We start from the raw sequence: 25,032 nt of genomic DNA on the forward strand, positions 1-25,032 counted from the left end.
GCCCCCATGTTCTTTCCCCACTCTCATATAACGAAATTTTTTAGGATTTTGTTTATTTTTTCAGAGGTGCCCTGGATGTAGGGAATAGTGATTGATTTAGAGTAATCTTTATTATGTAGGGGGGGAGGGGGGGTTGTGGTTTACTGGTTTTAGTATTTTTTGGGAGTTGTAGCCATTGGCTGAGAACATGTTATGGATGTGATTTAGTCAGTGGTTAGGGCCTTGTCATTTGAACAGATTAGTTTAGCTCTGTTATGTAGTGTCTTAATAACACCAAATTGTTGTGAGGGGAGGGATTGTTGGTGAATATACCTGCCTGTATGGGTGGGTTTTCTATAAACTGAGAAAACCAAGGTTCCATTAGGCTGGTGGGTGATTAGTGTGTCTAGGAAAAGGAGGCTGTTGTTATCCTCTTTTTCCAAGGTGAACTTGATTCTGGGGTGTTGGTTGTTTAAGTGTGTCAAGAAGGAGAGGAGTGTATCTGAGTCAGTAGCCAAATAGCGAACATATCATCAACATAGCGAAGCCATATAGTAGGTTTTTGTGGGGCAGAGTTTAAGGCTTTCTCTTCAAAAGTCTCCATAAAGAAGATGGCCAGGGGTGGGGAGAGTGGTGAACCCATGGCATCCCCTCTATCTGTTTGTAGAATTTTCCCTACAAAACGAAATAGCCTGAGTTCATTGTGAACTGAAATAGGGCTGAAATATCGGGAGGAAATTTGGCTTGGATGAGCTCTAAGGTTTCCTTGAGTGGGACATTTGTGAATAGGGAGGAGATGTCAAAATTGACCATTATGTCTGTATGTTGGAGTGTAAGGTTTTCTATACTGGCTTTGAAGTGGGCTGAGTTTTTTATGTGTGATGGTGTGTTGCCAGTATAGTGTGTGAGCTCTTTGGCTAAATGTTTGGCTAATTTCTACGTGGGAGTAGTCTATGCCATTCACTATGGGACTTAATGGCACATTTTGTTTACGAATTTTTGGAAGTCCATATATACGGGGTATAGAATTAAATGGTTTTAATTTGTTGGTGACTTCCGCAGGCCAAGAAGTGATCTTCTTGAGGAGCCTATGGAGTTTTCTGATTTGTGAGTTAGTGGGATTATATTCAATAGGGCAGTAGGTAGCCCGATCTAGTAATAAAGCATTTAGCTTACCTGTGTAGTCAGTATGGTTGAGAACCACGGTGCCGTTCCACGTATCTGCTTTGGTGATTATTATTTCTTTGTTTTTCTTCATTTCCTGCAGAGCTTTGTATTCACTATTGGATATGTTGGTTTTTGGTGGTCTTGCTTTAGTGGGAACACAAGCTACATCCAGTCTAATATTGTTGGCGATGTGGTTTGGAAGGTGGTGGATACTGCGTTCAATCTGGATCATTATATCTTCGGCCAGTATTTTTCTCAGAGCAGTGGTGAAATTGTGGCCATGTGTATGAACGTTGAGTGCCTCAGGCTTCAAATCCATGGAAGAAAGGTTGACTACTGTGTTGGGTGGTAGTTTTGGATCGGAGGTAGAGTTCTTTTTCAGGTTATCATATTTCTTGATGTGTCGATTCCTTATTTTCTCAAATTCTTTATCTGCAGAAGTGCACGAGACGTCATATAAAATCATCCAAAGTTCATGATTCAGAGTGTTGGAAAGCTCCTTCTCTAGCACTAGAATAGCTTTGTTTGTGCCAGCTAGGAGAATGCGCATTGCGGTTATAAATTCAGAGAGCTTTCTGTGAAGAGAAACGGTGCTTAAATTTTACACAATTTTTGATTACTTGATTATCCTGGCAGCGTTTTAGGAAGATCAAACGATTGAGTTGTCTGGATAACTTCAGCTTCAGTTTACTGTATTGGCAGGCATTGTGTGCGATAGAATCTCTGTGGATGATTGCAATTCTTGTAGAAAGGCTTATACATTGACTGTACATGATTATTGAATTACTTAAGGAATTCACAACATAAACTGGAATATAAATTAAAATAAACTTTAATATATACTTCCTATATTTCATCAACGTCACGTTGCCATCTTCATGGGAACTTAAGATTAAGACACGTGCATGCAGGCACTAGAACAGCAAATGAGGTAGAAGCGAGGAAACTACTGTTATTCCTAAAGTCCTGATGATGCCCCCTTGCAGGCTATATTAGATATTTGGGGCAGTCTCATGCATCCAAATTTGTTGAGGTTGGGCACGTTTTTTAGGGCTGGGGCTGATTCCATGAATTAACTTTCGAATTTATACTTGCTTCGGTGTTTTACTATGGCTTTCTTCCAATGTATTCTGTGGCGAGTATCCAGAGCATGGTCTGCAAGCCCAGAGTGGCTGTACTGGTGAAACCGAATGTAGTCCTTGTGTTCTGAAATTCTGATATTCGCTATCCTGCCTGTTTGGCCAAAATAGGAATGTAAAGTGATGTAAAATAAAAAAATTAGTTGTAACATATAATATGTATGAATTAATGTTACCTGTAAAATTATTATGTTCAAAACAAAGAAGAAGGATTATTCTATGGAATGAGTCAGTACATAAGTTGCTCAGAGAACAAAAGGAAAAGGTCATGGGCACTTGTAAAAGTTGAAAAAAACATCAAGATCAAAGACATTGGAAAAAAGAGCATGAAAGTAACTTCAGCGGCTGAAGATAGGTGCGAAATTTGTGGAGGAAAAGACAAAGAACAAAAAAGGATATTAAAGCAATTAAAGTGACCTGGTGAGTAGGAAAGGATGTTTACTCATCCTCCAGGGTTCTCGAGTTTTCTGAGAAGTTCCGAAGTTGCCGTGTTTCTCCGTGACCACTAGCACCTGTGGCCAGGGGTCACAGGTGTTAGTCGAGTGTTCTGAGAAGTTCTGAAGTTGCCATGTTTCTCAGTGACCACTAGTACTTGTGGCCAGGAGCTGATGAAAAGTCTCAAAAGTGAAGTCCAGGTCTCCACAAAAATTTCTTCAAAAGAAAGGCTTCCGGTCGCAGACTACAGAGGAAGAAAAAAGGAAAGATATTGCTCGTTATTCGAATCAAGCCACGGCATCCAAGTGAGAACAAGAAGCATCCTAATCAAGGCAATAGCATGAGATGTCCTTACAGAACCTTCACTTAGTATAATGGACTGTTTGTAAAAGATTTGTGAGTAGCTGTAAAATATTGATATTCTTGTGTTACAGATATGTACAACTATGTGAAGGTATAAAATAAGTGTTGTCTTAATTATGTATAATGCTATGTTATATAACAGAGTAGTGTACAGTAATGTAATGTATAGTAGTGTATGATATAGAATGGTGTGTGTAAATCCGAATTTAGGTAAGCTAGGAAGGATAGCCTTATCTAATTACTTGTGTAACATGTACTTGCAATTTTTTGTTAAAATAAATGACTTGTTAAACACCATGTTGATCCTCTTGCCAATGCACTATCTAAAAAAAAAAAAAATTATGAACTCATGTGCTGATAGGATATCACCACGACTAGCCTAAGTATTGAGAAGTAAGGTAATTAGAATTTTCTGCTTAAGTTGTCCTTGCATTGCCATCATTTCACAAATTCAATCCCTCACTCTCAGAAATTCAGTCTGCTGGCGCAGTCGAAAAACAAATAAATTTGCCAGGCTGAAGGGTTTAAGGGACTGAATAAGTCGCAGATGTATGGCTGGTGGCAGTTGAATTTAGAGTCAGTCATACTTCTGATAAACGATTAAGGCACGGAAAAAAGGAGGGAACATAAATTCGGCATAGGTGAAGTAAAAACTTAAAGGGGAAACTATAACTCTGTGTGGTACATATAGTAGAAAATATACAAATAGCACAGTTTAATAAATAACATATATTTATTAAACGCTATAACATCCATTCAAAAGTTTATAAACATCTTTCATATCACTCTTCTTTCTCCTGTGAACCAGAGTTCAATACACATACTCGCAATCTGACCTCATAATCTAAATCCAACAAACTGGATATAATCTTTGTAACTCTTCTTTGCGCACTTTCCACAGCTTCTATATCCCCTTGTAACCAAGTAGATCAAGTCTGCGCCCAATAATTTAAGTGTGGTTATATCAAGGCCTTATGAAGAGGCAAAATGACTTCCTTATCCTTTCATATCAAGGTTCCCTTCATCATCGCAATTATCCTCTGAGTTGTATTTGAAACAATTGCTATGTGACCTTTGAACTTCAAATTCCTATCCACCATTATGCCAAGATCCCTAGCCGCATCAGTTTCTTGTAGCATAACCCTACTAATATAATATGCCACTGGCAATCTCATCATGCCAGAGTGCATAACTTTACACTTACTAACATTAAACTGATAGCCATTTTCTTTTGCTCAAATTTCCAGCCTATTTAAATCATTTTGTAAGTGCTGGATGTCAGGAGCATCCCTAATTGCTCTACCTATCTTCACATCATCAGTGAACAATTGCACATCACCTGTTAGAACCTTCCTAATGTCATTAATGTATAGATTGAACAATAATGGTCCTAGGACTGAACCCTGAGGTACACTATTGGTCACCTTAAATTTAGCAGATTCACACTCACCATATACTACTTTTTGATATCTGTCTGTGAACCATCCACTGATCCAAGTCAAGAGTTTATATTCCAATCCCATATCCTCAAACTTATGCAACACCCTTCCAAGCTTAATCCTGCCAAAGCTTTAGCAGAGTCCAATAGTATCATGTGTATCCATTCCCTTTATCCAACTCGGCCATAACATAGTTATAAAATATAAGCAAATTCCTAAAAATGACCTTCCTTTATTAAACCCATGCTGTTCCTTGCAGAGTATAGCTGGTTTATCTACTCATTTCTGTATGTGAGTTCTTACCAGCTTCTCTAAAATCTTCACTACCACACCAGAGATATTGATAGGTCTGTAGTTAGACAAATCAGTTTTTGCACCACCCTTTTACAATGGAACTATCATACATTCATGTGGTATCAATCCTGAGCTGAGACTCAAGTTATGCAAACAACTGAAAGACCTGGCCAGTTCAGCTGAACATTCCTTGAGTAAATGTGCTGATATTACATCTGTCCCTGTTAACAAATTCTTATCCATGCTATTCAACAGCTCTTCAACCTCATTTTAATGCAACTCTTCATCCAATGTAGCAGTAGCACTATATGCCATGTTGCATACACCTGCTTGATATAAAGTGAGCACACATTAATTGAACAATCTCATTAGCTTCTGACACTAGAGTACCATCTGTTCAATGAAGTTATTCTTCCACATTAATCCTTTCTTTTGCTTGTGGCATAATGATACAATTCTTTTGGATTGCCTTTAGCTTGCATAGCCAATTTCTTTTCATACTCTGATTTAGCTTTCTGCACAATAGTCTTACTTTTTCTGGCTTGAGCTTTATATATTTCATAACTCCTCTCACTCTTATTCTCATGATATTCTTTCCATATCATCTTCTTCTTGGGGATCTCTTGCTTAATAAAGTTGCACATCCATTTCACTCCCACCCTATTTATTCTTCGAACAGTAGGGATACATTCAGATACCCCCTCATTTAAGCACTTTTCAAAGGTTCCCATGCATTACTGACATTTTTCCCATTCAGTAACTGATATCAGGGGACCAAAAGATAGTATTCTCCTAAGTTGATGATAATTCCCAGCTTTGTAGTTCAGCATGTAACCTGTTCTAATGGGGAACATCAGTATAACTGGATACTTCCCAAGAAAGCACAGCATGATCATTGTCAGCAACTGGTGGTAAAATAGTCATATTCTTAACAGAGACCTCTTCTGACACTATGAATAAATCCAACACTCTTTGACCTTGAGTCACATGCTGCTTGAGAAAGTTGTCTAGCAACAATTCAACAAATTCCTCTTCATTCTTATCATGAGATTTCTCTTCTTCCCAATCAATGTTTGGATAATTAAAATCACCCATAATGATCACTCATTTAGTACCCAGACTAAATTGGCAATGCATTTCTTTGTCCCCTGCAACTGAGCCACCAGTCTGTAGCACCCACCATATATTTCATTCTGTTAGTCTCCACTTCACACCAGATAGCCTCAAGCTCACTGCTCTCACTGCTACATATTCTTACTATCATTGTTTTCTTGCATTTCTACCCTAACTGGAGTTAAGTCATCTGATATTAGTAGTACTTCCCCCGCCTCTTATTTTTTCTCTCATTCCTAAAAATAGTACACTCGTTACACTTGATCCCAGTTACCATATCTGATTTTGATAGCCAGTTTTTACTAATGCCAACAATCTTAGGCCACATCATATTCAATAAAGCAATAAACTCAACCCCCTTTGTTTCTGATGCTCCTGGCATTTGTGTATAGACAAATATATAACAAATTACCATCTAATCTATTCTTAGAATTAGATATGCAGTCTATCTGGCCTTGTAGAACTTTATCTTTTCCATCTCCAGACATATTCAAAAGGGCCAAACCCAAAGCATGTTTCCATGCTTTCACCAGCTACATAACCATGTGGCTGGTGAAAGAATACATACAATAGCTGAACTTTCCACAGACACATTTTCTGCATTCCTCCCTTGATGATCTAGTTTCCCTGATATTTTTTATTATAATTATTATTTATTATATATATATATATATTATAGTTTTCCCTGATATTCTTACCAAAGGCTTCTCATGACTTTCGTTTAGCTAGTTTTACACAATGCTTCTTTCTTACATTTTTCTCTGTATTCTCTAAGAGCGCAAGCCAACTTACTTTCCAGGAACTTTTGATATGCTTTCTTCTTTACCTTCACTGCCTCTTTAACTTCCTGAGTCCACCGTGGAGTTCTGATTTTTCTGGCTGAATCAGTCAATGTTTTCTTCAGGATTTGCCATTGAATTTCCAAGGTTCGATTCTTGTTTTCAAATTCTTTTTTCTTCAAGTTTCTTAGAAGATTACAATATAAAATTTGACAAATTGGTCCTTACAGATAACAGACTAATTTGAAGAAAAATATTGATAGGAAGATAGCAATAATGATAATTATATTTGATATTTGTTCCCACCAAGCATACAAAATATTATATCTTCTATAGCCATTGAGAGCACGTATCAGGAATTTGTTGATGATCCCCTCTTTCTCAAGAAAAACATATGAACTTTCCCTTCACTTTTAACCCGATATGTTTGATATATAATGCATTTTTTTTTCTTTTTAAGAAAAGAATCTTATGAAGAATGCCTGTCTCCTCTAGACCCAAATGTCTTAGCTGCATGAATTTTTGTTTTTAAAAGCATTTTCCCATAATGCATATGCTTTCTGACTTGATAGGTATGTATGTTGCTTGTGTTTTTGTAAATTAACGGCAGCAAGTTGCCCAGATGCTGCACTGTAATTGGAAAATAATCTTCTTTTTTTTTTCTGTTAAGAAAAAAAAAAGTGAATGTTGAAGAAAAGTATTTCGCTTCTCATTAGGGACCTCAATAGTATTATTTTGAGAGTTTAAATAGTAATTTGATGTCTAGAAAGTTGAAATAATCTTTCTGTATTTTAAATACTTCAACCTAAATATTTTGAAATGAAAAAGTGTACATAATTTTTCCTTCACTTTTAGTGCATGCACATCTGCATCACTGGAACCATCTTATGTACTGCGTGCAATAGGTGCAGAAGAAGATCTGGCACATTCCTCTATTAGGTGAGAAAATCTTTATGTAAATAAGTTTCAAAAGCTAACTAACACACTGGCTTATTAAAGCAGACTTTATCTGATTTAATGAAAGCTTCAAACAGATCATTGGATGTTCTAAAACTGGTCCTGCTCTATATGACATCCTGGGGTGATAAACCTATAGCAAAATCTGGAGAAGTTTCTTAATTGTGTAACTGATTTAATTAAGTAATTGCATGTTTATGATTTTTGATACTGATGATTAAATTACTATTTATGGATTTTAGCATTTCTTTATTAAGAATTGTTTGTGACCAGTCTTGAAGATTTATCTAACTCCTCTCTGTAATTTTTTTTTTCCAGTTAAGGTATTTATTAGCTTTTCTTATCTGTTGTATAATAGTAAAGAGGTTCATAAATTAGAGCAGTCTTCTAATTTATGTTCACTCTTAAACATATTGAGGATGGATGAAAATCAAGTAAATGTGTGTGATAATATTGAAAGTACAATGGTGGAGATCCAGAAGAACAAAGAGGATCTCATGAAAAAAATAGCATTCTTACATTAGTCTTTCATGGGACAAAGCACAAGGTTTTTTGTATAATGAGACTTGTGGAGAATCGGTAACTATGCAATCTTTCAATCTTGTGCTTTAACTATAGAATCACAGTAAAAATTAATTTATTATACAGATAACAGACTAATTTGAAGAAAAATATTGATAGGAAGATAGCAATAATGATATTATATTTGATATTTGTTCTCACTAAGCATACAAGATATTATATCTTCTACAACCATTGAGAGCACATAATTTGTTGATGATCTCCTCTTTCTCAAGAAAAACATGAAGTTTCCCTCCATTTTTAACCCCATATGTTTGATATATAATGAATTTTTTTTCTTTTTAAGAAAAGAATCTTAAGAAGATAGTTATGCAATTTAATTTTTATTGTGTACATGTATGATTCCACAGTTAAAGCAACAAGATTGAAAGATTGCAGAAGTTGGTAGAGCTGAGAAAGTAAAAAACAAGAGAGTTGTGAGGTAAGATACAAAAACATATAAAAAAGTGAGAGAAGCAGGATAAGGAAAAAAATTTTTAGTGTTTCTATCATAAGAAGTACCAAATGAGAGCATGACTAAATCTTGCTTTTCTGGTGTGAAAATCGATATTAGTGAAGCTGTCAGGATACAAAAGGTACAGTGAAAAAATTGACTGTTTTGGCTGGCACTAATGAATTGAAAGTGAAATATATTCTATGAGAAAGAGAAGACATGAAAGCATTATTTGAAGAAATGAGAAAGAAAAGTGAAGGGTGAAGTTTTTAAGTCTTCTTATATGCTATGATAGAGATGAATTGAAGAGAAGGACAATGATTGTGAATCAATGCACAGGTTTTGCACTAGGAATTGTGTGGAGTTTATAGACATGTGGATTGAATTGGATGGACTTGGAGGTCTTGTATAATGCAGATGGACTGTATAAATGGATTTGGAGTGAGTTGTTGTCTAGAAAAAGCTTTGTTTCCCGAGAGTGTAGAAGCACAAAGTCAGTAAAAGTTAATGTTGTTAGGGTGGATGTGTGTAGTGGGGGGGGGGGGGCATCCATGAGGCAAGGGAGTGTTGAGAGTGACCAAAAAAAAAAAAAAATGCAGAATCTGGTCTCTCAAGCGAGAAATTGAATGGCATATTCAATACAAGATATAAAAGTAGTCGGGAGGGGGTAAGGGAATACTACAGTTTTTGTATACTAATCCTAGAACTATCTGGAATAAGAAGGAAGAGTTTCTGGCAATGGCTGACAGCAGATTATGTAGTTACAGGAATAGAATGTGACAGGTACAGTATTTTAAGAGAGGATATAGAAAATAAGACAGGACAGAGTGCTGCTAATGATGGCAGATGAATTACAGCCAAAAAAAAAAAGAGTTAGATATTGGGAAAATAGGAACTTCTTTCTCCTGCAAACTTGTATACTTCAGACAAACTGGAAGAATGGCTAATGTTTGTTTAGAAGGATGCAGACACAATGTTCATCATCTGCACTACAGCCATTCTGGGATGGCAGCCCATGCCATAGATACAGATCACCAGATGCAATGGAAAAAAACTGTCTTCTTATACAGAGTCAGATTTAAATTAGAGATACTTTCTCTCTGATTTATATCTGACACCACAGCACTATAACAATTTTCAAATCTAAACAAATTAGGCTACATCTCATTACCAAATATCTAGTAGACCATCATTTTGAGACCTTGAGTAAGACTTCATCACTGAACCCATAGAGGTGCCAGTTAGTACTATAGGAGCCTGCCTTTTACAATCAGTACCTTCCTGCTGGCGTGCCTGCATGTATATGCTTAGTATAATTCTTTATGTCCATGAAAATGCCATGGTGACCAAGGTGAAATATTGACTTAATAATCTAATTAGCTATATAATTTAGTTAGTAGATGTGTGTTTTCTCCACTAAACATAATGTAATAATCACTAGACATCAATATCGTGAGTTATAATCGATGTCTAAGCATCCATTCCTCTGACCTCATTTGTAGCTACCTCGCATAATTAATTTGGCATTCCTTAGAACCACAGTGGTCAAACTGCGGCTTGCGAGCTGCATGTGGCTCAACTAACAAATAAAAAATATTTATAATTTTTCTTAATTTTCTAGCAGACATGGGGCAATCACAAGTTTTTCTGAATGATGATAATAATTTAAAAAAACTCGAGACAAAGCCAAAAAAAAAGGGGGAAAAATCGATGTTTTTCTCTGAAAATCATCAATGTTTGTTTGCCATCCCTAATAAGCTGTATTTTGCTGCTCGATTGTCAATGTTTTTGAGTGGCTTGATGAAATTTGCTTTTCATATGCTGTTCGGCAATGTAGTTATATTTATATTACCTTGGGATGTGGCTCTTAACAATTGTTCATATGCTGTTTGGCAATGTAGTTATATTTATATTACCTTGGGATGTGGCTCTTAACAATTTCTGGTAGGTAACTATGGCTCTTGCTGCAAAACTCTGGCCACCCCTGCCTTAGAATACAGATTACTCTTCCTGCCTGTGCTTTGTTATTGCTCATGAGCCTGCTAATTACCTTTCTCTTTATATACTTCTCCACAACATTTTTTTGTTTTTTTACTTCTGCTTAATAATACTGGTCATTCATCTCAGCTCCTACCTTATATGTACATCTAATTCTGGATATACAGCTATTCTGATACTTGTACTGCCAGGTAGTCTCAAATGACCTGTCCTCTGTCATCCTGATGTACTCTTACATTTTTGACTTCAGTTCGCTGTTATCATTAACAAAACACTCCTGTTCACTTTGTCCTCTCTGAAAATATACATTTTATCATCAGAAGGAAAGAATTGATTTTATCCCTCTGACTATATCATAATTCCATCAGCCTTGTCTCATTAATGCCTATAACTTTGGCCATGTTGAACTGAGCAGTGCCAGAAACCCCTTTCCATTATTCTAAATAGCATTAATTTACATAATCTGCTGTATCCCCTTTGTACTCATAGCCTCCCTCACAACTTGTGTTGATTATTGTTGATTATCCAACTCACGTTAGAACCTGAGGAACTACATTCAGTATTATTTGATCATTCTTCCACTCACTCACTTCAAGAATGTCTGCACATACACTTGACCAGGGCTCGATAAATTATCAGACCCTATTCAGCATGTAAAAAAAAAAAAAAAATTTAGTTGTCCCAAGACCCTCTCATTTTTATATTATATCTCAGTAAGGCATAGGAGTTTCATGGAGTGATCAGTGATGCGCTGCATTCCAGTTTCTTGGAATCTGCCTCTTTTTTAAAAAAATTAACCAACAAAGATTTTGTTTAGAGAGTTATATTTTATTAAATAAAAAATATTGTTTTTTTGTCCATTCTGATGTTGCTCACTAGGAGCAAGTGGGCCAGCGTATTTGTCAAGGCATGCACTTGACTGCCCCCCCCCCCCCCCCCAATACTCTAGTTTCCCTGACTTCGCGCTTCCAAACTCTCACCGAACAACACATTCTCAAGATACCTAACTCCATATCCATTCAGATATACAAACCATCTACCATATGTTTGTAACCTGCCCTCCTAATGGCCAAACAGCAAGGGCTGCCAGCACTAGAGTCTGATCACAAAAACTGCATCTATTACCACCACTATATTCACTTCACGCTTAGAGGCCATCACTCAAGATTGCTGGAAAAAATTCACCTTACTTCACGTAGCAAACAAAAATATAGAAAATTATTCTTGGAATGTGCCTCTTTTTTAAAAAATTATCCAAACCTTAACAAATTTTGAAGGAAAAATTGCTTTAAATCTGGGAAACCTTTATCTCTATCACTCCAATTGCCCAGAGCAGTGGTATCCAGCCTTTTTTGTCACATTCATCACAGTAATTTCTATGATGAATGTGATGAAATACATTAGCCTGTGTAATCAAATTATTTGTTTTTTGTAATAATTTATAATTATTATAATAATTGTAATAAACAAATATTATGAAATATTTGTAATTTTTTTACTCTGTTACAAATTTCCATACGTGTCCAGTAATGCAGAGCACACATCCTAGGATGTATATATTGTACTTCAAAGTCACTGTGCTTTCATATTTTATGTCATTATAAGCAGTGTGGTTTTATTTTATGTTTCCGAACTTAATTGTAGCATGTTTTAGGTTGGGTAGTATATGATACATAACAAGAAATTATATTCATGTTTTCATTCACAATTAATCATAGTGTAAGCAAGTCTATGATAGTGATAAAAGATTTTCTTCTGGATTAGATAGAATATTATATTCAATAACAAAAATTATGCTTTGGTTTTCTTCCATATTTCTGTAATGGAACATAACCAGATTTTTCCATAATGAGAGGGCTTGAGTTTGTTACAAGTTTCCATATATGTCCCATAAAGCAGAAGATACATCCTAGAATGTATATACATTGTCCTTCATTGTGCAAAAAAGTCATATGAAAAAAAAAAAAAGCTATTCACAAAGATATTGTCTGCAGACTCTTTCTTGCACTAGAGTGAAATATGAATGAAAGTAGTAATTTCTTGTAAAATATAACTTTTGAATATAATATAGTACTTCATCAGACATAAAACTAAACTTTTGTGAGTACTATTTCTTTTTCTCTTGTATAAATTGCATAGATTAATATGTAAATTTTTAGATCAGTTTAACAAAATTACTGTAAAATAATAACTTTTCATACAGAAATTTTACATTTCAAATGATAACAAAATTTTTAATTTAAATTGATATTAATAAAATGTTTACGCAGAATTTCTGAATAAATATTCAAGAATTTTGTACTTGCATAAATATATGTTTAATTGAAAATTTAAAATATGTAACAGACATTTTAATTTCACTGATAAATAAAAAAATTAGGTTTGGAATTGGACGATTTACAACTGAATCAGAAGTGGATTATACTGCACAGAAATGTATTTATCATGTACAGAGGCTTAGGAGCATGAGGTAACAGCAAAAGTTTATTTTTTTAATTTTTTATACATCTTTCACTTGTTTTCTGATTTGATTTTTTTTTATGTCATGTATAATTCACAACAGAAAAATTGTGACCATTACATCCCTGAATAACATTAGGTTATAAAACATCTGGTATACCAAATATATAAAAAAAAAATAATAAAAAAAAAAAAAATGCAGTCAATGAGATATTATTTTCTACTGAAGAGTGTGCTACTTCTTTGGCTGGCCATTTAAATGTTTTTATAAAGCTTTTTATGTATTTTTCTCCTTTTCTCAATAGAAAGTATTCTTCAGATATAATAATTTCACTTTTGTCTACTTAATCTTGGGGGAAGGGGGCTGAGTTGAGTAGACGATTTGAGAATATACACACTACGCATCACATACAACCTATGACTGAGCATCTGCAATGATCGCTAATTCATAAGTAGTATCTGTTGGATATCTACCTGGATACTGAATGAACAAGGATGGGCTGGCAGTTTGGGATTTAGCCGAACAAATTGTATTGTTATTGACTTAAACCACAACTCATAATGATGGTACAATATGATGGAATTTAATGCTGGATAGATATATCCTTTTCTAGTTTTGTTACAAATTTGTACTAGTATTTCTGCCTTCCGTTGTATTGGAATTTGCCATTTCTGGTAATTGTCTTTATTCCAGGTTTGTACGCCTCTATTTACTGTTTATTCCTAAGCTTTCTGTTTTTAAATCATTACCTAGTATAGGATCTGGTAATATGGAAATTTTGTGATTCGGTTGATAGTTAATTTCCACTTTGTTTATTTTAGCCAATACTCTATATATATATATATATATATATATATATATATATATATATATAATTATCAGAGTTTAATTCAAACCCTTTATATAGGGTACTTAAGGATCAAAACTGGGAGGAGACCTTTAGGAAAATGTGGAGAACTGATCAGGGCTTCCCACCTAATGTCCAATCTTCACCTTTTTGTGATGCACCCAGTTGGATATCTACCTGGATACTGAATGAACGAGGATGGGCTGGCAGTTTGGGATTTAGCCGAACAAATTGTATTGTTATTGGCTTAAACAACAACTCATAATGATGATACAATATGATGGAATTTAATGCTGGCTAGGACATTGCTCAGTTAAACAAGCCCCCCCCCCCCATTGTTTTCATTAGGGGAACCAGGGAACAACAAAAAATCAGTTACTTGAACAAATGCCAACTCAACATCAGCAGAGTTAAAGATTGGCACCATCCACATAAGAAGTATCAATGAAAGAGAAATAGAATTAGCAGAAGAATTGGATAAGTACTAGATCAACATAATAGGTGTTACTAAAGCAAAGAAGACAAAAACAGGCAAGATCTATCTAAGCAACAAGTACAAGATGTTATATTCAGGAAATAACAGTCGAGGAAAAGAAAGTAACTATAATATTAAACACTAAATTTGAGGATAATCTTCGTGAATAGCAGGCGGTATCAGGTAGAATGATGTGGGCTAATATCAGAGTGGGGGAACCAGACAATGAGACTTATTTCTGCTTATAGTCCCACTGAAGGTTCTACTAAGGAAGAAGTGGAGGAATTTTTTTGAGGCATTAGAGGTCTAGATCGAGTATCTCAGTTTTGTCATACTTTTACTCACCAATATGAGCCCCTGAGAAAATAAATGCATTTATCATCATCATCATCAAATTCTTGCCATGTACCCTCAAGGGGTGTACAGGATATGATAGTACTACATGAAAAAAATTACATCATTACCAACTTCCTGTCTACAATTTTCCTCCAAATCAGTCTGTTACTTGTCAAGACTCCAACATTATCAGATCTTATATTTCTATCATCTAAGGCAGCGCTTCCCAAACTGTGAGCCGCGGCCCCCTTGGGGGCCGTGAAATAATGAAAACAAATTTAAAATGTTTTAAGACTAAGTAGATTTTTTTATTTTAAAACAAACGTATTTAATTTTTATTATTTTATTATTTCTTTTTTGCTATTTTTTGTATTTTAATGGAAAAATTCACACATTGGTGTTAGTTTACAAACTTTGCTTCCACCGTATTTCGGCACTTAATGAATATTAGTAAATATTGCTTATTCATATGTTTAATTTCAAAGCAGTGGTTAATTGTATTTACTTCGAATGCTCTCCAAGGAAGCTCCAAATCTTCCTGTCCCTTTTATCACACGTTCGTAATCAGGGACTGTTGATATTGACTTTATATACATATCAAAACTCGTTTTATATTGTCGCTGTCATCCGAGCTAGTTTTCTGTTACCAATAAAAGTTTCGCATATACTTCACACATGAAAAAAAAAAAGCTTAAACAAGTTCATGTGGGGAAATAGTAACTCGCTTGCAGTGGTAAACAACACACCCTCCCGCAGAGGCAATAAAAACAAGTACTTTTATTATGCCAGTGAATAAGGTATGAGGAGTCTGTGTAATATATTTCTCAACAAATAGTGCAGTTAGAGACAACTGAAATAAAAACACACTAATTAATGAATCACTTGTCCCCTCATACAGAAACTATGCTGTATAGACTGAAACAAAACCTATGTTGCATGGGCAAACACAGTATCTAACTAAAAACTATTGTTATTAATTAGATGTGTGTGTGAGTTCGATTTCCCAAGGCAGCAATAAAATTCAACCGAACGTGTTAAAACTAAGTAATATATATATATATATATATATATATATATATATATAATGAATGTTATGGCAGTTTCACATATGGAATTCGGTTGAAGAGAGTTAGCATTTCAACTCAATTGTCAGCTATGCTTTTATCTTTCGGTTGCGCGATCTTTTGTTAATACCGCACCAATCATATGCACGTTTTAATAACCTGCCTTTGCTGTCTGTTTCGAGTTAGGCTTAATTACTGTAAAGGGAGAAAAGTCACAAAAGAGAAAAATGTTCCTGGTCCGGGGATTCCCTTATTTAGGTAATATTCACTAATTTCATGTTATCAGTCTGTGGTGTGCCAGTATCGGTAAGTGGTGATATTATTTGATCTATTCTACTTTAAAAAATTTAACCCTGAGATGGATAAGTGGCTGATAAAAAATAAAAAAAAATTCCCGCGAACAATCAGAAGAAGCAGAAACAGACTCAAAAAAAAAAAAAAGGACTGTATTTCATATTTTACCAGAACAGCCCGCATCATCTTCAGAACCAAACGGTAAGAGGCAAAAAATGTAATATATGCATTTGATTTTTGTGATATTCGCTGTGTATGTTTTGTACTGAATATAAATACAATAAATATTATAACAATATATCTCTCTATTACGATTTTTTTTTCGAGGGGGGCCGTGAAATATTTTAATTTTTGCAAAGGGGGCCCTGACATCTAGAAGTTTGGGAAGCACTGGTCTAAGGCACTTTGTACCGTATCAATTCACCTATATCTTGGTCTTCCTCTGGGTCATTTTCCTGCCAACCTGGCAGAGAACACTTGTTTTGCTAATCTTTTCTCTCCCATTCTATTTAAGTGACCATACCACCTGAGATTAGCTCTGCTAACGCATTCCTGGATGCTGACAATGTCAAGTTCTTTCCTAATATCCTCATTTTTAATATGATATTGCCATTGATGCCATCTGGTCACACCTCTGATCTTTCTCAGGCCTCTCATATCTGCGGTCTCTAGTCTTTGGTCAAGTGTTTTACTTCTGACCCAGCTCTCAGATCCATAAGTTAAAACTGGTTTGAACACTGTCTTGTATACAGCTAATTTAGTGTTCCAACTAATTTCTCTCTTATTCCATATGAATTTATTCAATTGACTTCCCACCATACCAGCTTTGCTGATTCTGTTGTCTATTGCTATATTGAATTTACCATCTTCACTAAAAATCGTGCCTAAGTAGCTGAAATGTTTTACTTGTTCCACAGGTTATCCATTCATAACACAGTTGACATTTTCAATGATTCTGCCTATTTTCATTGTCTTTGTCTTTTTATTGCTGACTTTCATATCATATATATTACAATAGTTATTCAATTTAATCAGAGAATCTTGCAGACTTGTAGCGGATTTATTTAGAAGTATAACATCATCCGCATAAAGCAAAGAGCTGACATTAACGTCTCCAATTTCAATATCATGTTTAATACCACTTTCCTTCATAATGTAATCCATGTAGATAATGAATAACAGAGGGGATAATGTACATCCTTGTCTCACACCAGATTTAACATTAAACCATCTTAAATTAAAACAATAATGCAATTTCTCGTCAAGTATAATTTACAGGTCATAAATGCATTTATTTTTTTTTCCAAAATAAAAATAAAAAAAATAAATGCATTTATGACCTGTAAATTATACTTGATGAGAAATTGCATTATTGTTTTAATTTATTACTATGAGCAAACAGAAGTTTGTGCATGATCATGATGACTAGGCTACTTATATACAGATGCTTTTAACTTCAAGTTTTCTCAGTATTCCATAATTCATAGCATATATGAGTCTTTTCCCTGACCAAATTTGACCTTTAGTGAGGTCTCTTCAGTATGAGCTAGATCTGTGGAGATACTGAGAAGCTAAAGCAATGTAGAAGTTGTACTGTTTTTATATAATCACCATATTATTAATATATTCTGGATTAGAGACAGTTATAGCAAGTTTTTCCAGTAAGTTATAACAGGAAATCTTATTTTAATCCTTTACCTAAGAGTGGGCAAGCAAATTTTGCATTTTAAGTGCCTTCATGAGTATTCTACTCTTAGATGGAGGTTTTTTAGTTAACATCAGATCATACAACTTCTGCATCAATTTAACTTTTCAGTATCAGATACTGAGAAGTTAAATTGATGCAGAAGTTGTACTGTTTTTTATAATCACCATATTATCAATATATTCTGGATTTTAAAGACGGTTATAGTAAGTTTATTCCGGTAAGTTGTAGCAGTGTGTGTGTGTGCGTGCGTGTGCGCGCGTGCGTGCGTGCGTGCATGCTGCATTATTTGATACTAAGGTAATCTGATGTTAACTAAAAAGCCTCCATATAAGAGTAGAGTAGAGTAGTCATGAATGCACTTCAAATGCAAACTCAGCTCCCACTCTTACGTAAATGATTAAAACAAGAATATAATTTCGTGTTCAAGATGATTTCCCCCCATTCAAGTGCCATCTCCTATCTAGGAGGTTCACTACCATGATTTGACTCATTGTTAACTATGGGCGTTATGACGTGGTGAGGGGGCCCTATCTCTTCCACATATTGTTGTAAGTATTCATGGCTATAAATCCATGTGTGTGTGTATGTTCATGGGGCTGGTTTGCCTGTTCTGGGAAACGAAAAACCCAAGTTTCCATGTGAGAAAATCCCCTCCCTCTGCATGAGACCAGCTAACTCACCTCTAGTCAAATGAGACCAGATAACGGTTCCTCACGTCATGGACGGGAATTAAACCCACGTCTTTCCAACCAAAAGGCTTCATCTATACTGACTGAGCTATGGAGGCTCTCCAGTATGATTTACTTTCTAATAAAAAAAATAAATAAATAAAAAACTGTTACAACTATCTGTCATCCAGAGTATTTTAATAATATGATATCACACCATTTTTCTACTTCTTGTATATGATAATATGACTTCTGCATTGGCATAGCTGTCACTATCTCCACACCTCCAACTTCCACTGATCTCCTTCTTCTTCTGCAGCTTCTCCCACTTAAGTGGGGTCACTGTTGATGATGAGTCTCCTCCACATCCTCCTGTCTTGGGCTGTCACCACATCCAAATTCTTCATTCTCAAGTCCTCTTCTACCAGCCCTCTCCATCTCTTCTTTGGCCACCCACGCTTCCTCCTTCTTTGCACATCCATCTGCATGACCCTTCTTCCCACATATTCGTCCTCCCTCCTCATCACATGACTAAACCATCTCAACCTTGCCTCCTGTATCTTCGCTCCTAAGTCCATAACTTTCACTGTTCCCCTCATATAGTCACTTCTCTGACGATCCTTTCTGGTCACACCGCACATCCGCCTAAGCATTCTCATCTCTGCTACTTCCATCCTGCTTATGTTATTTTTCCTCAGGGCCACAGTTTCTATAGCATACGTCATAGCTGGCCTCACTACTGTCCTATAGACATCTGTGTAGCAATCCTTCCCATAAGCAATATAATTGTTTGAAAAGGAACCTGTTATGCATTTTGGGATGCTGAGGCAATTTGTTATGAAGTCTTAAAAGCCTTCATAAGTATATAAATGGTTGCCCAGTCATGAAGATATTTGTACACAAACTTTTGTATGCTCACACTTAGGTAAAGGTATATTGCCAAGCATCATTTCATTTCTAACCAAGCAAAAAAAAAATCTTCCTATAATTTATGAACTCCATTGTATTTGAAGATTAAATGATCAGTTTGTTGTATGATGCTCATGTAAATAGTATGATGCATTTTTTTCCTTGTAATAATATTGATAATTCATATCAATAAAATTTTTCCTCATTTACAGGAATGCTTGTTTATTTTATGTTTTTATCAAAATTAATGATGTCATAATTTTTACTTTAGTAAAGTATCCCTATTCATCAACAACCTAGTATAAGTGGGAAGTTGAGAGAAAGAAAGTCTATTTGGATTCTCCACATTTTGGCCTTATAACTTTAATTTGCAAACTTGAGTAGTTCTTATATTCTACTTCTTCCATCATCTACAGAATGAAAGAAATTGAAATCAAGGTTAATAAAGTACCAATAATAAAAATAAATTACCAATGGGTTTTTTGCTGTTTCCCTAAAATGGAGGATTCATTTGTTTCTTGCCAAAATAAAATCAGAACTCTAGGCTCCCAATTAATTCTTAACTAATTAGATTTGTGATTACAGACTATCCAATGCATATGAAATTTTATTATTGATATAAATCAGAAAGCTCTCTATCCACCAAAAGAATCATAGCTAGATTGGCTCGTTAACTTCTCTGATGCAGTGATCAGATCACCTTGTGTCCCCTCCATTACATGTTGCCTCAGGTACTTATCTCTTGCAGCTGTATAAATTCCATTTCCTTCCATGTCTGTGACCATTGCTCCTCCCAATCTATGTCTTCCTAGTTGAAATTCCCTAAAATAATTATTCAATCTGTATTAATCATGCTAATTTGCAAGTGCATGTCATCTACATTCTCCCTTATAGCAGCAACCAATTACATATTTAGTCCTGTTGGCCTTTATCTCACACCAGATAGCTTCAAATGAACTGCCCTCTGAATCCCTTTCTCCATCATATACTTCTACTCTTTTTGACTTTAATTCCTCTGCTATCATTAACAAAAAACCTCTCCTGCCATCCTGTTCCTTCTTCCCTCTCTGAAAACACTATATCCCTTTCATTTTATTTCTATGACCATATCATCCTCAGTCAACCACATTTCACCAATCCCCATAACTTTTGGCTGAGTTGTGTTAATCAATGCCAAAAACTTCTCAACCTTATTTCGAATACTTCTGGCATTAGTATAAATAAGCTGCAATACCCTTTCATCCCACAACCTCCCTTATACTTTGTGTTAATTAACCCACTAAAGTTAACCTGGGTTTCTACATTTTGCATCGTGATCATTCGCCCCACTTGCTAACCTCTAGGTTGACTGGACATACATTCACCTGCATCCCCCCAAACATTCTAGTTTCCCTAACTTTATACTTGTGAACCTTCTCAAGACTCCTCACACCAAATCCATTTAGATGCAAGCCATCCTATAAATAAATCATTCCTTCTATAAATCATTCTTTTCATCAAACTTACTCCACAAACCCTACACCATTTCACCTCTTTCATAATGTGGCAACAGACTCATTGCTTTTACTTTCCCACTCTTCTTTTTTGCATGCACTAACAAGTCTTTCATTTCTTCTTGTATAACACACCTGTCACCTGTTAAATCATTTGTACCAGCCAAAAGAAACATTTCTTTCACCTTAATTCTCTGCATCCTTACAGCATAACTCGACCTCCTTTATCTTAGCTCCAGGAAAAACATGATTTCATCATGTTTCTCCATGAAAGTACTCCTCATATCAGTACATCACCATACAAGTACTCCTTCAAGTACTTCTCATATCAATACATCACCATACAAAATACAATCCTTATTTTCGTGCTTTCACTCTTTCATACTCTGCTTTCTCTCCCCTTTCTTTTGGAGATGTGCCAATACACCAGATGGAGTTGGAGAAACAGGTGTTTCTCCAACCACTCAGTCTCACTTTTTGTTCTGTGAAATAAAAATAACATACCCACAGTATTGAATGTACCATGGTTTTAAATCTTTTCAAAATTTCTTGAAAGTCACATAAAAAAAATTAAAATAAAAAACCATCTTCACAAACTTCCATCTTTATCTGACATCACTCCAACAGTATGAAAGCAAGCTTGTATTCAGCTCATCACAAAGAAGAGAAATAAAAATCAGTCACAAAACTCTATTCTTATCTCAGGTCATTTGAAAATAATGGGAGTAATCATCAGCATCTAGCTTCATCACTTGGAGGAGCCCACCAATTAATCAGTGATCAGTTTCATCAACATGAATATTGCTACACTCAATCCACAGCAGATCCTCTGGCTGACATAGACGTCTCCTTACCAAGCTGTCATCTTATGATTAACCCTCTGCCTTTTGCAGTTGGATTGTAGGTTTCCTCTCTAGTCACTTGTACGTTATAGTGAATGTTTTCCTTTCTCTGTCAATAATGGGTGCTCCAGGGCTTTTTTTTTTGCTTTCACCCACACTACACCTTCCTTCTTTCCTTCCACACTACATCTTCCTTCCTTCCTTCCACACTACACCTTCCTTCCTTCACTCACTATTCTTAAATCCTATACATAGTTTTTCTCCATTCCTCTTTGTTTGACAAACTTTGCACTACTCAGATAAGCAGTATTATTATTACGTGATACCTTCAGGGAGTCCAAAGACTCATCGAGGGAGGACACCTACTCTACATCTCTCTGTTTCCACCACCACCTACAACTAACTGCAACTATACCAATGCCATCTACTGCCTGTCACCACCACCACCACTAGTATTTCCACAGACAATCACAAACAGCCATGCCCATGGCGGGATTCCAACCCACAGCCTTTTGGCTAGAGAGCGAATACGCTAACCACTCGGCCAACCAGGCCGGTATGTTCCATGCTTCAAGATATTCCATTGCCTAGCCATTGAATTGAACTAGCCATTCTCCACTGAGGTATGGAATATATCTAATGAATTTAATAATCAGCTATCAAAACCCAACTTTCTTTTTTCTTATAAAATTGACCTCACTTCCTCTTGATAATACTCAACCCTCCCCCTTCCTCACCCAGCATGATCGAATTTCTCTTCTTGGACTGGCTGACATACATTCCTGTACAAATTCATTGTATCCATGATCTCTCACCTCTACAATACTTATAGTATATAAATCTCAAACCTGTTCAATCTTAAGCGTACTGGATTGATGTGTGGGAGAGAGGAGGGGAGGGGGGGGAAACAAACACCTTATAAATGCTCCATGCTGTACTGGAAAAGGCAATCAGCTTAATAGATAGCATTTTATCCCCTGCCTCCCACCTCTCTTACTCATACACATACACACTAAATAACTTTCATATGCATTCTGTTTCTGCTGTCTCTAGGTGTTGTCATGGTTGTGCTATTCTGCCAAACTTGATGCCATCATTACTTAACTTTCCTTTTAGCTTATAAAAATGTGATGATTCATGTGGGTTTCAATATATAGTAGAGCTTTAAACTTAGCCAATTTCTCATCATTTTCTCTACCAAGCAGCCTTTCTCACTGTTTCTTAAAGAACAACAGTCTCAAACTCTTTCAAAGAAACTGTTTCAGCAGTTTCTTTGAAAGACCTTACCCACTTGTCTGCATAATGATATGATGTGAGTTTTGCAATCTTGTGTGTGTATGGGTGAGGAGGTTTGATATAAGAAAACGTTATTAGCTCTACATGTTAACTTCCAAAGAATTCTTCAAAAGGACTGTGCAACTGTCTGCTCATTTATTAGCCAGCCTTTTTTTTTAGATGTAGCCACTGTCTTGAAATTCCTTTAACTCTCAACTTAATTTCACAGAAGCATGCAAAATTGCTTCCCCCCCCCCCACCGTACAAGTCACCCCTTTTACTGCTATATAAGTCAACTGTTTTTATTTGTTGTTGGAATTACATCACAACCTTATCCCATAGGCTTACTTGCCTTTCTTTAATCTCCAGAGCAACTATTCTGAACACTTGGGATATATAAGCAAAATGTCTGAATCATAATCAAAATACATAAAGACTGCTTCCAGTTTATCCAAATTGGTAAATCAAATTTGGCTTACTCTGCTCACCAAAAGCCACAGAATACATATTACGAAATGAAAATGTTACATATATGCAAATAAACAAGGATAACTTAAGAAGCCTGCTAACATCCTAAAACTTTTATTCTGATTTAAGAATAACTGAACATTTTGGGCGACAGTTCTAAATAGATACAGATATGATAAGCCAACACCAGAAAAGTAGTCATAGTCTAAACTCTATCTCTAGTCTGTGCATTTGCATTCATTTTGTTTAACTTCTAGGGCTCGCTTTCTGTGCACCCTGTGTGTGTGTGTGTGTGTGTGTGTGTGTGTGTGTGTGTGTGTGTGTGTGTGTGTGTGTGTGTGTGTGTGTGTGTGTGTGTGTATTGTAATCAGTACGGATAATCTTTGAAAGAATTGTAAATATTTCACAGAAATAATATATGAGGATATTAAATTTGTTTTGGTGTCAGTTTTGTTATGTCCAACAGTTTATTAATATGAAGATTCACATATATAGCTGTTTTATCTTAAGTTATTTAAGCATGAAATTAATTAAATAATTAAACTATCACATTTCTGATTTATTAGTTAATTATGAAATTCATTCAAACTAAGTGTATGTTTTCTTATTTTATCCCTTCTTTATCTTTTTCCAAAGTCCACTGTGGGAATTCCGAGAAGAAGGAATTGACTTGAAGTCCATAGAATGGACTCAGCATTGAGGATATAGATAGATGATATGTAAAAATTATTACCTTATGTAATATGCAATGCTTTCAAGAAATTATAAATACCTTAAATAAGTAATAAATAATTAATAAACGGAGCAGCCTCATTGTTTACTATAACAGCATTATATGCATAACATTGGATGTGCTACTTTCTGAAAGGATAATAATATATGTTTGAATTTTCCGTTTTGCAAGCCACACTTATTTGCATTGTCTACATACATTTATTTTTTAATCATTATTTTAGGTATTATTTATTTAAAAAGTCATACTTCTGTTACTAATAAAATCTTTTTTTTCCCTTTTCCTATCCGAGAGATTTCCAAATCACAGAATGTACTTAACACATAGGAATAGAGAGTAGTAAACTATACAAATTGAAAAAAATTGCAGTCCATAACAAACACAAATGTTTCTTTTTTGTGCCTCTGATGCAAAATGTGATAATTTTTATTTATTTGGATGCATTGAATTCTAATTTGATTTCAAAAAATATGATATTCAAAAATTTACTAAAAATTGAAACATAATTATTACAGAATTTTGTTGCTTAAATTTTAATTTTTTTTTCTTGGAATAAGTAATTGTGTATACTGTATTTTTTTTTTTTTTTTTTTTTCTTCCTTCCATATTTGTTATATATGCCAGCCTTGCTGGCCAAGTGGTGAGCGTATCCACTCTCCAGCCAAAAGGCTGCGGGTTCGAATCCCGCCTCGGGCATGGATGTTTGTGATTGTCTTTGGAAGTGGTAGTGGTCGGCAGTAGGTGACGTTGGTGTAGTTGCAGTCAGTTGGTGTATTGAGTA

At 35.3% G+C, this 25,032-nt stretch overlaps 1 protein-coding gene across 3 annotated transcripts in view; it reads left to right on the forward strand.

The window, feature by feature from the left end:
• The window catches only part of Nfs1 (Nfs1 cysteine desulfurase), a 161,081-nt gene extending 136,820 nt beyond the window's left edge, over positions 1-24,261 (forward strand). For all 3 annotated transcript variants that reach the window (XM_090408057.1, XM_090408058.1, XM_090408059.1), the window contains exons 12-14: positions 7,564-7,647; positions 13,059-13,148; positions 24,155-24,261. In XM_090408057.1, the coding sequence (XP_090264183.1) occupies positions 7,564-7,647; positions 13,059-13,148; positions 24,155-24,218 (238 nt within the window). In that variant the 3' untranslated portion in view covers positions 24,219-24,261. The remainder of the gene's footprint in view (positions 1-7,563; positions 7,648-13,058; positions 13,149-24,154) is intronic.
• Positions 24,262-25,032: the final 771 nt, after the last annotated feature.

The sequence above is a fragment of the Typopeltis vanoorti genome, chromosome 18, assembly GCF_054136105.1.
Source record: "Typopeltis vanoorti isolate ZY-2024b chromosome 18, IOZ_Tvanoo_1.0, whole genome shotgun sequence".
Lineage (NCBI taxonomy): Eukaryota > Metazoa > Arthropoda > Arachnida > Uropygi > Thelyphonidae > Typopeltis > Typopeltis vanoorti.